At 35.6% G+C, this 16321-nt stretch overlaps 1 protein-coding gene across 4 annotated transcripts; it reads left to right on the top strand.

Annotated features, from left to right (window-relative positions):
- Nucleotides 1-767: 767 nt before the first annotated feature.
- LOC127450200 (AN1-type zinc finger protein 2B-like) lies at nt 768-11365 on the top strand. Of its 4 annotated transcripts, none has more exons than XM_051714074.1 (10): nt 768-900; nt 1908-1995; nt 4909-5003; nt 5126-5257; nt 5363-5514; nt 5601-5723; nt 5832-5922; nt 6028-6104; nt 8555-8694; nt 10826-11365. In XM_051714074.1, the coding sequence occupies exons 2-9, from the start codon at nt 1941-1943 to the stop codon at nt 8664-8666; spliced, it is 837 nt and encodes a 278-aa protein (XP_051570034.1). In that variant the 5' UTR covers nt 768-900; nt 1908-1940; the 3' UTR covers nt 8667-8694; nt 10826-11365. The 4 variants fall into 4 exon arrangements, with proteins under 4 accessions (XP_051570034.1, XP_051570033.1, XP_051570036.1 ...); XM_051714073.1 differs by having other exon boundaries at nt 8555-8639; nt 10826-11358; XM_051714075.1 differs by lacking the exon at nt 1908-1995 and having other exon boundaries at nt 769-900; nt 8555-8639; nt 10826-11359.
- The last annotated feature ends 4956 nt before the right edge of the window (nt 11366-16321 follow it).

Below are 16321 nucleotides of genomic sequence, written 5' to 3'. Positions count from 1 at the left end.
AAACTGCTGAATCACGGCCTCTTGTGGCATTTTCTGGAAATCTCCGGCAATAACGTGATTACGTCAGCGTGATAATCGCCTTTTGAAGCCAGAAATCATAAGTAACTCTTAAAACAACAGCAGTACCGGAAGCACAATTTTGCCAGTTGCTTTTCATTTGTAAAAGTCCCTTGAAAACTTAATGTGAGGATAATCTGTTACTGTATTCTTCAAACAAGATATTTTGTGGAGAAAAATAAGGGTTACCTATTTTATATAAATATATGCCTCTTCTGTTGTTTAGGTTTCATCTTATTATAAGCTGATGACATTTTTTTGGAGTTTCATAATTCGGCCCCCTTATTGACAGCGGTTTCTTTAAAAAAATCTTTAAATGACCGATAACTGTGTTAATGTTAAAACTATAGCATGGTCACTTATTTCTTGACAATTACTATAACTAATAAGGATATCCAAGGGTGTAGATTTGGCTTGAACATTTACATGTTTCCATTTATCATGGTATAAATATCTAAATGCAATATTATTTTGAGTCCCTCGTGAACTATAATATGAACAAACCATTAAAGTTTCACGCAGATGCTCATTACTGGTGCTCACGTTAATTTATATTTACGATGCTTTTGATAAATGTGCTGTAGTAATTAAGTACAACTTGCGTGCTTCTGATGTTCTACCAGAGACTTTGGTCCTGCTAGGTGCTTCAGTAAACAGTGGAAAAGTCGACGACTTTTATTTTGATAAAAAAGGAGGAAATCTCCTGTTGCCGCTAGATTCGTGCCGCCTGTGATGACATCTCAAAAACCTCCGAGGTTTTGCTGCTGTTCCAGAGAGATTGAAGCGACTGACGAAGAGCTATCAACGGAGGGACAAACAGAAGTGGATTTTCGTACAGTTTCGGTAAGATCCACATTATCATCATGTCAATAGAAATATATTAGTAAAGGATTTTCGATGTTTTAGGCTTATCTCAGAGCTTTTACAGCACAATAAGCGACACTGCTAATTCGCTCGTAAAATGTACTATATTCTTAAGCATCGTTTATTAAAATCGTATAAAATCAGTTTCGGCTTCAGCTTATTAACAGGGGTTTCATTTAACCTGCCGCAACCTCTCGGTTTTCCACTAACAAAATGATTTCACAATCAAGTTTATTTGTATCATAATTTAATAACACCGAGATATAACAGAGAATCTTTAGCAGAGACGGGTCACATTGAACGTCCAATGGTAAATGGATGTAGAAAAAGAAGTCCCGCCTTACAGGTAAAATAGACAATCTTGTTTTAGATACAGACATCACTTGTCAATCAACTCGAGAACGCGCATGCGCATTAGCTATACAAGCCGGGAAAATGGTGTTTTTTAGCGTAATATGAGGTGAAGAATCAGAATTTATGATACCACGTGTTGTCAGATTTTACTGCTGATTTGAAATATGTTCTTTGATCTTAATCTTGACCAACCGTTTTTGAGATTTTGGTCATTCACTATTCAAGTAGATAGTAGCTGCACTTTCATGACTGGAAATAGCCTCCCGAGAGCGTTCCAAAAATGTCCGACAGTGGACTGACTTTCTTGAAAGACTTTGGATATAATCAGTAATAGCTTGTCTCTCCCGTATCTGTTTATAGTTACTAGAGATTTTTTTTTCCTATTTACACACTCATTGATTCGTATGATTCAGCATTGGTTTTTCACCGCTCAAAATAAAGCAGCTTCCAGATACACAACAGTTACGTAATGGCGTTGGTTTATGGTAAACAGGAGGTGTCTTCCGCTTTTTGAAGCATAGTTTGGCCATTAAGTGGGCTCAGTATGTTTTTGTTGGCAGCTTGTTTTGATTGATATGACCACAGATGACTCTGTAGGTCAGAGGACTGATGTTTTTATGTCCTGTTGACAGTAAAAGAAGCAAAACACATTTCACCACTGTGCCATGGAGTTTCCAGATCTCGGTGAGCACTGCTCGGAAAAGTCCTGCAAACGTCTTGGTGGGTGTTTTCAGTCTAAACACACTGTCCGGTTCACCTACAGCCTGTGAATTATTAATGTTTGTGTGGGTGCTTAAGTCCATGATCACGTGCTGAATGACAAATGCGATGCATGGTGTTTGTATTAGGTGTGGCATTTCTTCACCACCAGACATTATTTTCTCCCTTTTTAATAACAGTTTAAGGTATAAATAGTAGTAACACAAAAAATGACACATCTGTTGATGAAATCAATTAGCCTGCCAATATTTGATCATTTTGGTTGTGGTTAATTGGCAAATTAACAGAAGTGTTTGTTCCCCCATGTATCATTTTTCAAATATTCTGACAGCCTTGTCAATGGATTAATACACCTATTTTGTTTTCATTGTTGTAAAATAAGTGCTCGTATAATTTCAGCAATTTATGTACAAATCATTTGCCATCATCATTAAATATAGGGAGACATGTCCAATTGTGGGGCATGTCGTCACACTTTGGGGTAAGTTGTCACAATGGAACCTGTCATTAACCCTTAAATGCATGGGTGTTTAACCAAACATTATTACATACCTCGGGTCTTTAGTGACCCTGCACATATATCTAACACAAATGGATCTTCGAAATGCCCAGATGGTGTCAAATTTTCAAAACGTTTTCAAGACAATTAAAAAATAATATTCTGATATGTTTTATTTTTCATATATCAAAGAGATGATGCAACAAATCTAGAACAGGATTCATTAATTCCACACTGAAATTTCATGAGACACATCTGGCTGTCAAACACATATTGAGCTACACATACTCTATGTATTTTCTCAGGTACTTTTTGAGTCTAAACAGACACACAACTTACATAATTTCAGTAGTACACCCAAATGATGACAATAGCCAAATCATCCCGTTCATGTGTTGCACTTGCTATAGTTTACTTCCACATTGCTTCTTCATCAGATATCAATGTCAAATGAAAATCAAGTCAATCACTGAAACAACAGTGCCACCTTGAGTAAGAATTAGCATGTATAATATGTATGTGTACAGGCATATAGGACTCTGCTAATTCACCATTGTCACACTGAAAATCAACATGATATAGTAGTCATTTGTACGAGTATAGTACTCATTTGTCCTGTAATGGACATAAGAAATCAATATCCTGTGATAAGTGTATATATATATATGCTTGGTTATTAAATAGTTATAAAATAAAAATTGATATATGTGTGTGTATTGCGTTGCACTGGATTAAAAAAACACTGTGAAGTGTTTAAAATATATCATGTTATTTAGAATACCTGACCAATTAGACACAACAATGTGCCGCTAATCCCCGCCCATTTTAGGATTCATGTAATGTGTCCATATGGATTACATTTAAAATGAAATGTTTTCAGTTGAACTTTTATCAAACAATGTTGTGGTTTTGTTTTATACAAATTTGTGAATATGTGATTTTGGTGCCATTTTCAGAATGAAAGGCTAAATGTTTGGGCATAGAAATTAGCTTTCAAGTCATGGAAATGTGTGTGTGTGTGTGTGTGTGTGTGTGTGTGTGTGTGTGTGAGATGCACTACCGGTCAAAAGTTTTGAAACACTTGACTGAAATGTTTCTCATGATCTTAAAAATCTTTTGATCTGAAGGCATATGCTTAAATGTTTGAAATTTGTTTTGTAGACAAAAATATAATTGTGCCACCATATTAATTTTATTTCATTATAAAACTAAAATTTTATAATAAAATAAAGTTTTTGAAATTGATGACTTGGACCAAATAATAAAGAAAATCACCAATAAGTGCCCAACATAGACGGGAACTCCTTAAATACTGTTTAAAAATCATCCCAGGGTGATACCTCAAGAAGCTGGTTGAGAAAATGTCAAGAGTACATGTCTGCAAATTCTAGGCAAAGGGTGACTACTCTGAAGATGCTAAAATATAACACAGTTTTGATTTATTTTGGATTTTGTTTAGTCACAACATAATTCCCATAGTTCAATTTATGTTATTACATAGTTTTGATGACTTTACTATTATTCTGAAATGTGAAAAAAAATAAATACAATTATAATAAAGAATGAGTGTTTCAAAACTTTTGACCTTTTGTGTGTGTGTAAAGTGGTGGAATGAGGTCCCAGGTCACTAAAGACCTGAGGTATGCATTAAAGGGTTACACAGCCTATTATAGGCTTTTTAGCTAAATTTAAAAAGTAAAAAATATCCGAGTATCAAACGCAAAACAATTAATGAAACCGCAAAAACATAACAGCTAATGTATGAACATATCAAAGCATTGTTTTGGCCAACAGTTCATGTAATTAATAAATGAATAGCATTAAAAATACATGCGGCAACATCCCCCAATAAAAGTATGACAGCTTGCGCCGACCTGACATGAAATATCTGATTAACTATTTTAAATTATGAAAAAAAAAAATAATAATCATGAAATTATTAAAAAATTAAAAAGTGAACTGTGTGTTTGAAACCAACATACAAAACCACTAGAAAATGCACATTTAATTGGAATTTTGACTGAACAAATGAATAGTTACTGAGATATAAGCCAGTTTGTGATAACTTTCTTGTGTGACAACTTACCTGTCTTCTATATCCATTTCAATCAACTCCAAAGGTTCCGATCAGTTTGTATAAATCCCACAGAACAGAATTAAACTGATATAATGTCAAACTGAATGTGTTAATAGCATTCAAAATTACAACGTTAATCACATTTAACTGCATGTTCACGCGTTAACTTGAACAGCCCTAATATTAGCTCTATTTTATATATCTCAGTGTTATATCGGCCAGCGACCCTCCCTGCTCTCCACATATTGGCATCTGCCAATAAGTATGTTGATTCATTATTATTTAATGCATATCATGTGTTCTTTTATCTTTTTATGTCACGTGGTGTACACTACAGATTTTCTTCCCATGAGATGCGATGCCTGTGAAGAAATTTTCTGCAAAGACCACATAACTTATGCAAATCACAAGTGCACTTCGTCATATAAGAAGGTGTGTATAATTGTGTCTAATGAATAATTATCCTGCTTCAGCACATCACTGCGGTACATATTAAACAACTGCTTAAACTTAAAGCAATGCTGATACTGTATGTGTTTCTGTTCTTTGTACAGGATGTCCAGGTTCCTGTATGTCCATTGTGCAACACCCCCATTCCCATTAAAAGAGGGGAAATGCCAGACATTAAAGTTGGGGAACACATAGACAGAGACTGCAAATCTGACCCTGCTCAAAGGAAACGAAAGGTAGCCTTGATTTGGAAGGCCAAAAGGAAATCGAGATGATTATTTTTCATGGATCAAGGTGAGAATGTAAAATGAATGCCAACCCGATTCTTTCTAATCACACAGATCTTTACAAATAAATGCTCCAAGGGGGGCTGTAAGCAGAAGGAAATGATCAGGGTGACTTGTGACCAGTGCCACTTGAACTACTGTCTCAAGCACAGACATCCGCTCGACCATGACTGTAAGACTGACAGCAAGCCAGTCTCCAAATCAGGGTAAGCTCAGTGTTGCAGTGGCCATACTGATTAGTGAAGCTCTCTGGAGGACTGGCACAATAATGATGGTGGGGATTGTTTTGCAGGCATGCTGCTTTAATGAGGGCTCAAGCCTCCTCTTCTAGTCATGCATCAGTGTCGTCCACTAGAGGGAGCTCTAGGACTATGTCAAATGGATTGACTGGGACTGCCAGACCTCAGAGCATTAGGTACGCATATTTTGAGAAACAGATATCTTTAGAAGTTTCATTTCATTGAGTTTAACACAAGCTTTTATGTTGTTTCTTAGTATTTAATTGTTCTCTGTTGCCCCACAGTGCACAAAGGACAAATGCTGCATCTCCTCCGCTGGTATCCCCCATGGCACAGAATGTAATGCCTCCATCAGTGTCATTTCAGGCTGGGCTGGTGTGTTGCTCATTTTGTGAGAGTTTCAGTGGACTGTTCTTATAAAAAGCTACATTTGACTGTTTAACGCTTTAAACCATGATATTGTTCTATTTGTTATCACAGACAGAGGAGCAGGCCCTCCAGAGAGCATTAGAAATGTCACTGGCTGAAACTGCACAAGCAAGCCAGCCTACTTTAAGGTATTTCTGTCCTCAGTTAAAAATATTATAGTAGTGTTGAGCAGTGAGATGGCAATGAGAGAGCAGGTCAGTCAAGAGCAGAGAGCCAATCATAACAGTGGGCATTTGCTGTCAAGTCTTAAAGGAGAAGCAGCACCAAAACAGAGCGTTTCTGACAGTGTCAGTATGAGGGTGGAAAATTATCATGTTTTACTGCAGAACACAAATGAAGATTTTTAGAAGTATATCTGAGCTCTGTTGGTCCATACAATGCAAGTGAATGGTGACCAGAACTTTGAAGCTACAAAAAGCACATAGAGGCAGCATAAAAGTAATTCATAAGACTCCAGTGATTTTCAGAAGCAATACGATAGGTGTGGGTGAGAAACTTAATAATATATAAAGTCCTTTTTTTTACTATTCTCCTCCCTACCCAGTAGGTGGCAATATGCACAAAGAATTGAATCACTAAAAACTGAAAGTGGAGATTTAGTAGTAAAAAAGGATTTAAATATTGATCTGTTTCTCTCCCACACTTATCATATCCCTTCTGAAGACATAGATTAAATGTCATTTGAATTCCTTTAATGCTGCCTTGGTGCTTTCTGAGCTTCAAAGTTTTGATACCCATTCACTTTAATTCTAGTATAAATTAACAGAGCTGAGATATTCTTCTAAAAATCTTTGTGTTCAGCAGAAGAAGAAAAAACACACATCTGGGATGGCATGAGGGTAACTAAATGATATGAGATTTTTCAATTTTGGGAAATGTATTCCTTTAAGGAGATGTTAGACAGAATGCTAGCCTTAATCATCATTTACTTTCATTGCATATTTTTTTTCCCCCTCCATATTTTGAAAGGGAATGGTGACTGAGACTGTCAGTCCCTAACATTCTGTCTAACATCTTTTGGACTCCACAGAATACAGAAAGTTTCACGGAGTTGGAAGAAAATTGCGGGGAAATGATGAGATAAAATTAATTTAATGCTGAACTATCACTTCAAAGATGCTTCTCAGATTTGGATGAAGCTGTCAATTAGAAGAGAAGTTTGGAAACCTTTTTCTAATAATTATTACTGTGAAAAACATAAGCAGTGTCACAGAGTCCCAAGTTATATATAATGTTTAATTATACACTGAAGCAAAATCATGCTTTATTCATGCCCTCTGTCATTATTTCACAGCTTTTGAGTTTAGTTCAGTGACGGTCCAGCATTGTCAGTGTCAAAAGAATTTAGATAATTAGTGCTGTACACTAAGGGAGTAAATTGCACCTTATCTCTGTGTTTGGAAGCTTGTTGTCCATAAGACAAAGCTGCCCGCATCTGTCAAAAGCTGTGCACGTGCCAACCTTGCACGTGCTGAAATGCTCACAATCGTGATAGGCAGGGAAAAACATTTACACTTAATGTGGATGTGTACAAGGATTTATACAGTAGGCACTGATATTTTGCAGCGCTGATATAAAAATGCAAACTTAGAAACTGAGTTCATAATAGCCCATAGTTACAGATTCACACTGAAAATGAATGAGTATCACCATGACACCGACAAGCCCACATTATCACAACACAATCTCTAAAACTTACCTCACCATGTTTTCTTAAGTTGGTGCTGCAATTTTAATCTTGAAATATATCCTTGTCTTGGTGTAAAATGAAGGCATTGTGTGGAGTGAAGGAATGTTTGTTTTGCACGCTTGCTTCTGTAGTGTTGAACGCATCTCGAGTGATGGTGTGCAGCTGTGAAGTTCCGCTGTCGTGAGAGTACCATTCAAAAACCTCAATAAATTACACATTTATTAACACTTATTAAATTAAAACCAGTAATGTAATGACAGGAACGCAACCCATTGTAACAAAGTAAAAGTATTTTGTATTTTTTTTCATCAGAAATTTACTTGAGTAAGAGTGAAAAGTACCCACCAAAAAACATACTCATAAAAAGTAAATTTTTTCCAAAAAGTTACTCAAGTAAATGTAAAGGAGTAAATGTAACGCGTTACTACCCACCTCTGGAGCAAACCATACGTGGTCTGAAATGCGTGGTGAGTTGTGCGTGGATGCCACGGAGAATAGTTTGAAGCCTCCACACGCACAATGTCTCTTTGGTAATGCGCTCAACAAGCCATGTGATAAGATGCGCAGATAGACGGTCTCGGACGCGGAGACAACTGAAATTTCGTCTTCCGCCACCTGGATTGAGGCGAGTCACTACGCCACCACGAGGACTTAGAGCGCATTGGGAATTGGGTATTCCAAATTGGGGAGAAAAAAAAAAGAATATAACTTTAATATCTCCTTGGGTATTGTGGCACAGTACACTGTCATAATATCTGTTCTGTTAGAATCTGTTGCCTTCTCAGTGCGATGCATGTTTAACACATATCATTTGATTATAGAATGGTTTCCTGTGACATGACCTGAAATTACCATCATTATGTTTATAACTGACTGTATGTTTTTCAGTCCTCAGGAGCAAGAGGATTTGGCCTTAGCTCAGGCTCTCGCTGCTAGTGAAGAAGAATACAGACGACAGCAGCAGAGACAACAGGTAGCAAGAAACCTTAGCAGTCAGTAGCATGCTATGCTAACAGGAACTCATCTAGGTACATAGCCCCTGTAGCATATCTGTTTCTGTCTAATCTATTGGGTGCCAGGGACTATTCAGTGGTCGGTATGTTTCTTGAAGTGTAGTGCTGAATATTATGAAATCTTAGAGGTGATCTGTGTAATTTTTTTAACATTAAAATACTTTCTACTTTCCTAGCATATTGTGGGAAAACTCTCCTTTCCCAACACTGTTGGCCTGTAGCACTTTCAAATAGAGGTCGACAGATTTTGTTGATAGTGACCCCGTTTGCATGCACTTAAGAAAATGGTTTATTTCAGGGTTTTTGCAGAAAGCGGCGTTCTGAAACGCCATGTAAACGAGAACGCAGGTTTCCTTAAACCACTTAAGGGATTAAGAGAAAGCGGTTTAACACACCTAGGTTTCTCCCTGAGAACGTGGCTTATCTCGCCATGTAAACACATAAGCGGTGTTCTCCCAGGTTTTTGAAGCGTGCGTATGTACGTGAACAGACCGGGGTAACACGTGTCATCGGATGGAGCCAAACAAGAAGTAAACAAAGCAGAAAGACTTCAAAATTTCCGGGAGTACAGTAGGGAAAGCACATACACAATAAACTATACTCATTTATAAACACCAGTGTAAATTATCAACTGTGCCTTATCTCCGCGTATATGCGCTCATACATTGGGGTAATACCGGTGTTTTACATAAGAGGAAACCCCACTATTGCTGCGCAATTCCGCTGTAGGTTGCAACAGAAATTTAAGGAAACAAACACAGCGACAACTGTGGAATATATGTAAATAAAGTGAAGCAACAGAGAGTAAAATAGCAAAGCCTTGCTCAGATGCCGTGTTTGTGATTTACCCAAGCGTCGCGGGGATATTACGTTGCTATGGAGAACGCTGCTTTCTCACCAAGCCGCATGTATACACGAGTTAAGTATATTATTATTCACAAGATATGAAGTCTGAGATACGGTGTATGCACTGTATGTATGTATTCCATATAATCACATTTTCTTTGCATGTTCTTGCTTCAATTTAGAACACTTGATTATCTACTCAAAATATGCATTGAAGTGCATCAAGTGAGGAAGATATTCCCTACATGATTTTTATTTTATTTTTTGTTTCACCTCTAGTGGCCGCTGTTATACTGTAAAATCAAACCGTTCTAACTACAGAATCCTTTAGAGCTGACCATAGAGTAATTAAAAAAAAAACAACAAAAAAAATATGGGCTTTAAATTTTTCTGTTAACCGATGTTCCAAATGTTGGAACCAAAGGTTCCAAAAAGCAAATATCTGCACCGATTAATCGGTAAAACCAACATATCGGTTTACTTGTACTTTCGAATCATCACACTGTTTGTTTTCAGCATCCCGACCAGCCCTGTAATGGCAACATTGGGCTCAACCAATGGTTTAGGTTTAGGGTGGATGTTGGAATTATCTGTTTGTATGACCAATGACAAATGGGGGGAGTGTTTGGGAAACCTGTTTGAATATAGTGATTACAGTAATTATTTTCATAAGTCCGTTGCTTCTGTTAGTGGAGCAGAAATGATGTACTTCACCTTTAAGAAAAATGTGTCCAGTTATACAGTAGCTGAAATCTACATCTGAAATGACTGAAACTGGGGAGCAGTGAAATCTGGGCATGCATCTGGGAATGGCAGTAACATTGCACTATTCACAGGGAGGCAATTACTGTTAAATAAACAGAGAAGAAACTCTGAAAGGAGACTATGTCATTTATATCCTGTCAGTTATAATTATGATTAGATTCCCTAATCTGTGAATGCTTATTTTTATCTTCTTTATAATTAGTCTGTCAGACCTTTTATCATTTCCCTGTGTTGCATTTGCAGGGGTAAACTGGCCATGAACTTGCATGTCATGTAATGTAATTTAATTACTTTATGAAAATAAAAATGATCCCTGAAGCGATTGTGCTCTGAAACACTTAATTAAATAAACGCTTTGCATGCTGTTTTTATAATTCTGTCATCTAATTAAAATTCAGTAATTTGTGGATATTAATTAAGAATCACAGACTACATATAATGTTCGTGCCTGGGACTGTGTCCCCATCACCAGATTTTGACATTCTGCCTGTGAGCACTGTTATTACAATCATTAAATACCTTTTTCTTCTCACAGTCAGGGGTCTCCAAACAGTCCAGTTGCTGCCTGTCCTAATGTGAGGTTGCACTGACCATCTTTAATCTGCCTCAATCTGCACACAAGCACCAATAATGTACCAGTGAGCTGCACATACCCAGTGTGTTCCTCATTCCAGCAGATGAAGCTTTTAATTCCCAAATCAACACATCTTAAGGCTGATTTTGTTGTCCTTTTTCTGTTGTGCATCACTCTTTAGTGTGCTTCTAAGATGGGCAGTCTGCCATTGGTGCTTCATGTAAATATTTTATAGTTATCATGCTTATCTGTCAATGTAGATGTCTTTTCAAATAAATTATTTTATAGTGTTTATTTCACAACCTTTGTTAGTGTTCTGTGTAGTAAATGTAATACCAGAGCTCTCTACATCACTCCCTTTGGTCTCATTGGATGTTACTAATACTGCTGTACTATGTGACATTTTCAAATGTTGAAGTCTTGAATCTTGAGTCCTCTGAATGGCAAAAATTACTCCTAGTTTGTTACAAGGTTGTAATATAATTTTAAAAACATGTTTTCAATTAAATGGAATGTATTTCATGAGTTTTAATAAGGGCTGTCGATTGAATTTTTTTTTATTGAATTAATTACATTAGATGGCGATTAATCAAATTGCAATAAATCGCATATATAAATACAGTATTTGCTGAGAAAGCTCCTCATAGAACAATAATTAAATATATAATAATTATAAATCATTTTAAATCATAAATATAATATACAGTACATGTATATTATAAAAGTAATTATTTGGATAATTAAAATGCATTACATTATCGTGGCAGATGGGTAAAGCGTTGATTAAAAAAAAAAAAAAAAAAAGTGACTTTAGAATGCAATGTATTTATTTCCATATTATTGAACATAAGCCTATTATACCATTGACCCACAGCCACAGCAATCCATTTTGCCATTGAATTGATTAATCTGTAAGATTTATTATGAGGGATTTTCTAAGGACATGTCGAAGTCCTTGTCACATGCGTCAGACGAACACTTTTAGAATGCTTTGGTTGTGTCACGTCATAAACAGGGTTTTTAGGTCACTTTTTCGAGTTAAACGTAGATTGAAACTTAGAAAAACACGTCTTGACATTTCTGCATTTGGAATTGCGCTCATCCAGCTGTTTTTGAACGCAAGAACAAGTTCACATCTTGTGCTGTCGCTAGTGTCAAGCAAGTTTGAGTGTGTTTTGTTGTCTGTACAGCTGGAGATTTGCTTACTGCCCACTGATGAAAACAGGTGGTACTTCAAACTTCAATTGCTCTGATGGTAGGAATATTCTTAATTACGGTCCGGGGACATGACAGTTAATATTGCATTAATTTGTGTAATGTGTTGTTTTTTTTATGTAATTATTTGCACCAAATTAACACGTTTAATCAACTGCCCTAGTTTTAATATAAACTATAATTACAAATTTGTTGTATTTGGGGAACATTTATCTAACCTGGCTGCGAATGCTGTGACCCATTAGCCTCATACTTGGGAAGTTTCAAACAAGGAAGCCTGACAAGATAAGTAATACCCAAATATCAATATTCTTACAAATCTTAGAATTATTAAGAGAACACACTCAACATTAGCCTGCAAATCATAGTGACGTTACTACCAGTCCTTGTTTTGCATGTTTTTACCCAGCAGATGTCAGTAGAACTTAAAACTAGAACTGGTGGTTTGCCTATAGTAAATTATTAATGTTTCCCAATACAGATACTGTCAGGATAATTGGACATCTGTGAGATGAGTCACAATATGAAATGCTCAAATATTAACAAGCATTAATAAGCAGTTTTTTAGTGGTTGTAGTAGCACTATTGTCATCTGTTTGCTAGCTGTCATTGTCCTCTCTGCCCCCTCTTAAATGAGAACTAATTGGCATAGTTTCTTTCTTACAACTGACGTAACAACATCAATTACTAAGCCAAAGCATTTACTCTATGTAACCGATGCATTAACATTGAAAAGCTAAGAAGCACGTCAGTGTGCCACAACTCCTCGTTAAGGGTCATTTGACAATTACACCGGAACTCACATACACAGAGACAGTTACAGTTAATTATATGAAATAATATTCTGAACAGCTATTGGTCTTGTTTTATATGTGGTTTCTTTTTCATCAAAGAGTCTGTTTTTTGTGTGTCTGGTAAACAGATACAGTTCAGAAAACGTTCTTTGTGTGAGGAACAAACCGAAATGTAAGTTATTCACTGATAATCTTTAGAGCCGTTAACTGCTATGATAGGATCATTGAGCATGTTCATTAACTACCAAAAATCTGCCAGTGTAAGAAAACTGTTTACACAAGATTTGAAATCATCAGATTACTCTCTACTTTTCATGTTACATGTAAAACAGGCATGCCACAACACTTGCGCACATTGGATAAGCCGCTAAGAATGCCAGTAAAGTGTTTTCAATGCATGCAAAATCGGTATAATGAACAAATCTACATATTCTGTTCAGTTTTTGCTTAAAAGGAAATAGGTTCTGGGTTTAATACAAGTTAAGCTTAATCAACAGCATATGTGGCATGATGTTGATAAGCATAAAAATTATTTTTGACTTGTCGTTCATTTATTTAAAAGCAAAAAATTTGTTTACAATAAGGTAACAGTATATACAATGGAAATGAATGGGGCCAGCCATAAACACTAAAATATGTACTGTTTTAAAAGTATAGCCACAAGTAGGGGTGTGCAGCGAAGCCATTATCTGTATTTGTATCTGTATCTGTTCATATAACAAAATTATCTGTATCTGTCTCTGTATTCGGATAGAACCGGGTGTGGGCGGGGCTTAAACCGGAAGTGTGTCAAAACTAAATGAAACACATTTTTAAGTGTTACTCTTACACTTATAGTTTCTGTTAATAAAATACGCCTTGTATATGCCTTTTCATAATAGTACCCTAATAACAATAATAATTATTATTATCATTATACAATTATTATTTAAATATATATATATAAATATATATATATATATATATATATATATATATATATATATATATATATATATATATATATATATTATTTTTTTCTTACCAGATGAAACTGAATTTGTAAGCTACATTAATTGTGGAATAAGTTGTGGTTTCTCCTGGTATTTCAGATATTAATATCTGCATGAAACAGAATTTTCATTCATCTGTTCATGTATAACAACATTATTGTGAAGGCAAGAGGTGTCAAACAAAATGTGAAATGTCAAGCACACATTTTGCAGTGTATAATAAATTCAAATTCAAACATTAAAATAAATTAAAATATAATCAATATAGTCTACAAACAGGTGAAAGTCCCGTAAGTCTATCAGGAATTTTTATGATTGGACAACATTATTTAGTTAAATAATAATAATAATAATTTTAAATATATATAGCACCTTACCAGAGTTCAAGAACACTTAACATTTTCAAATTCAGCACAGTTTAAGAAGAAGAAAAAGACGGAGCATGTTTTAGTTTCTTCGTTAGACATCAGCAGGAATATTCCTAATAGATGAATACTCTATGGAGAATTTAAACCTTTATGGAGCATTTTACCTTTTTTAAAAGGAAAAGTCTTAACCAGATAAATAACCTTAATCGCTGATGTGGATATAAATGTGGTCAACTTTAAGAGACGGATAGATGAGCTCCGATCACCACTTCAGGTCAGAAATTTACGACTCAGTCTCATGAAAATTCGTACATATTTTACGAGTTGGCTATTACGTATTATTTCAAACGAGTTTGTTTGAAAGCACAAGTTTCGTGCATGAGGCGTTAAGGACATGCTTATTAATATTATGCCCTAACGGATCAGTAATGTGTAAACATGATAGGAAGCTGTTGTGTGTGACAAAAGCAAGTAATTGTCGAGTATTAGATGTAAACAATGTCCAACGACATCACTGGCTGTAGAGAAAGTCGAGTTCATACGAGTGCAGTCGTACGATATCATACGAATTAGCCAAATTTAGAAAAGTTGTATGAATCCTTACAATTTTGCCGTGAGAGTGTGAAGGGAATTTAATTGCGCTCAGGTTTAGGCAAAAAAAAATAAATACATGAGAATCACATGTGAATCGTCAAGAAGTGGAAAGTGTATATGATGTTGTATCTTAATTAATGTTACACTCGATAAGCTCCAGACGTGCACAATTAACAGAGACCTCAAACGGAGTCGAGACCGCACACATCCGATTTGAAATCACATTGTGCGCATTTTCATTCATAAGGTTTACACTTTAGAAATATTGGCTGCACAAATTCATAAATTCATTGTAATTTAGAATATGTTTATTTTTCAATGTTGCTTTATCCTTGGATTATCAGTCAAATGAATATTTGTTATATTATTTGGATTAATCCGTTATTCATTTTGAAGTTATTATTTGTGCCTTTCCGAATAAGGTATTTGGCTTCGGGCACATCCCTAGCCACAAGACGTAAACAATATTTATGTTAACATTATTTTAGGGTGAAAAAGTCGCTTACTAATCTTATCTGTGTAAAGTTATAGGCCTTTCCAATATGACAACTCCATTGACATAGATTGACAAGAGTTTAAACACGCTAAGTGTGACTTGAATTCTAGAACCGGATCAGTCTGTTTCATAAATGAATTTGTGAGATATACTGTATATAACACACAAGTCATATGGACTGCTTTTATGATACTTTATAGTGCTTTTGTGTTTTTGAAGCCAGTCAATTCAAGTCATTTTTATTTGTATAACGCTCTTCACAACACACATTGTTTCAAAGCAGCTTTACGGAAAATTACGCTGTAACATAAAATTAAGCTGTAATGTCTTAAAGTCTTCATTGTGTGGTTTGATAAATATATATATATAGCCAGTTACCCTCTGGCTAAAAAGCATGAATGTAATGCCAGAATTAGTTATCTATGTATATCTAAGTAATAGAGCATGAAAGTCCAAGTCCCCATTCTTTACAGTTATAATGAAAGAAATTATACTTTTGGGTGAACTATTCCTTTAAAAAAAAAAAAAAAAAAACAGTATGTGAACCTTTAAACAATTTTGAGTACAACTGTTTTCATCTTGTAGTGATAATAAAATGTGGGGACAGAAGTAGCTTTGGAATAACTGTGTTGAGACAAATTGATGACAGTAGTGTTGAGGAGATCACAGGCACAGGTGGGTTTGTGTAAAAGGTGCTGTTTTTCTTGGTACAAATGTGTGCAGTCATTCCTCACAGTGACAGAAGTGCACCGGGTGTCTTTGCCTTCTGTCTGAAGAGATTCCCATCACTGAGTCTATGAGGCAAACACAAGTACACATTAACTGCACCAGACACACTGCAGCAGAGCTCGTTGAATACATCTGTTAATATTTATTTTCAAACAAAATCGTGTCAATTCAGCTGTAGAGGGATTGTGGTTTTTATCTTGTCTGTTGTACTCACATTGCAGTTCAGTGACATCAAAAAGCCTCGTCAATCATAAAAAATTCTATTCATT

This window comes from Myxocyprinus asiaticus, chromosome 13 (genome assembly GCF_019703515.2).
Source record: "Myxocyprinus asiaticus isolate MX2 ecotype Aquarium Trade chromosome 13, UBuf_Myxa_2, whole genome shotgun sequence".
Taxonomy (NCBI): domain Eukaryota; kingdom Metazoa; phylum Chordata; class Actinopteri; order Cypriniformes; family Catostomidae; genus Myxocyprinus; species Myxocyprinus asiaticus.
This window is presented reverse-complemented; position numbering and strand designations above follow the sequence as displayed.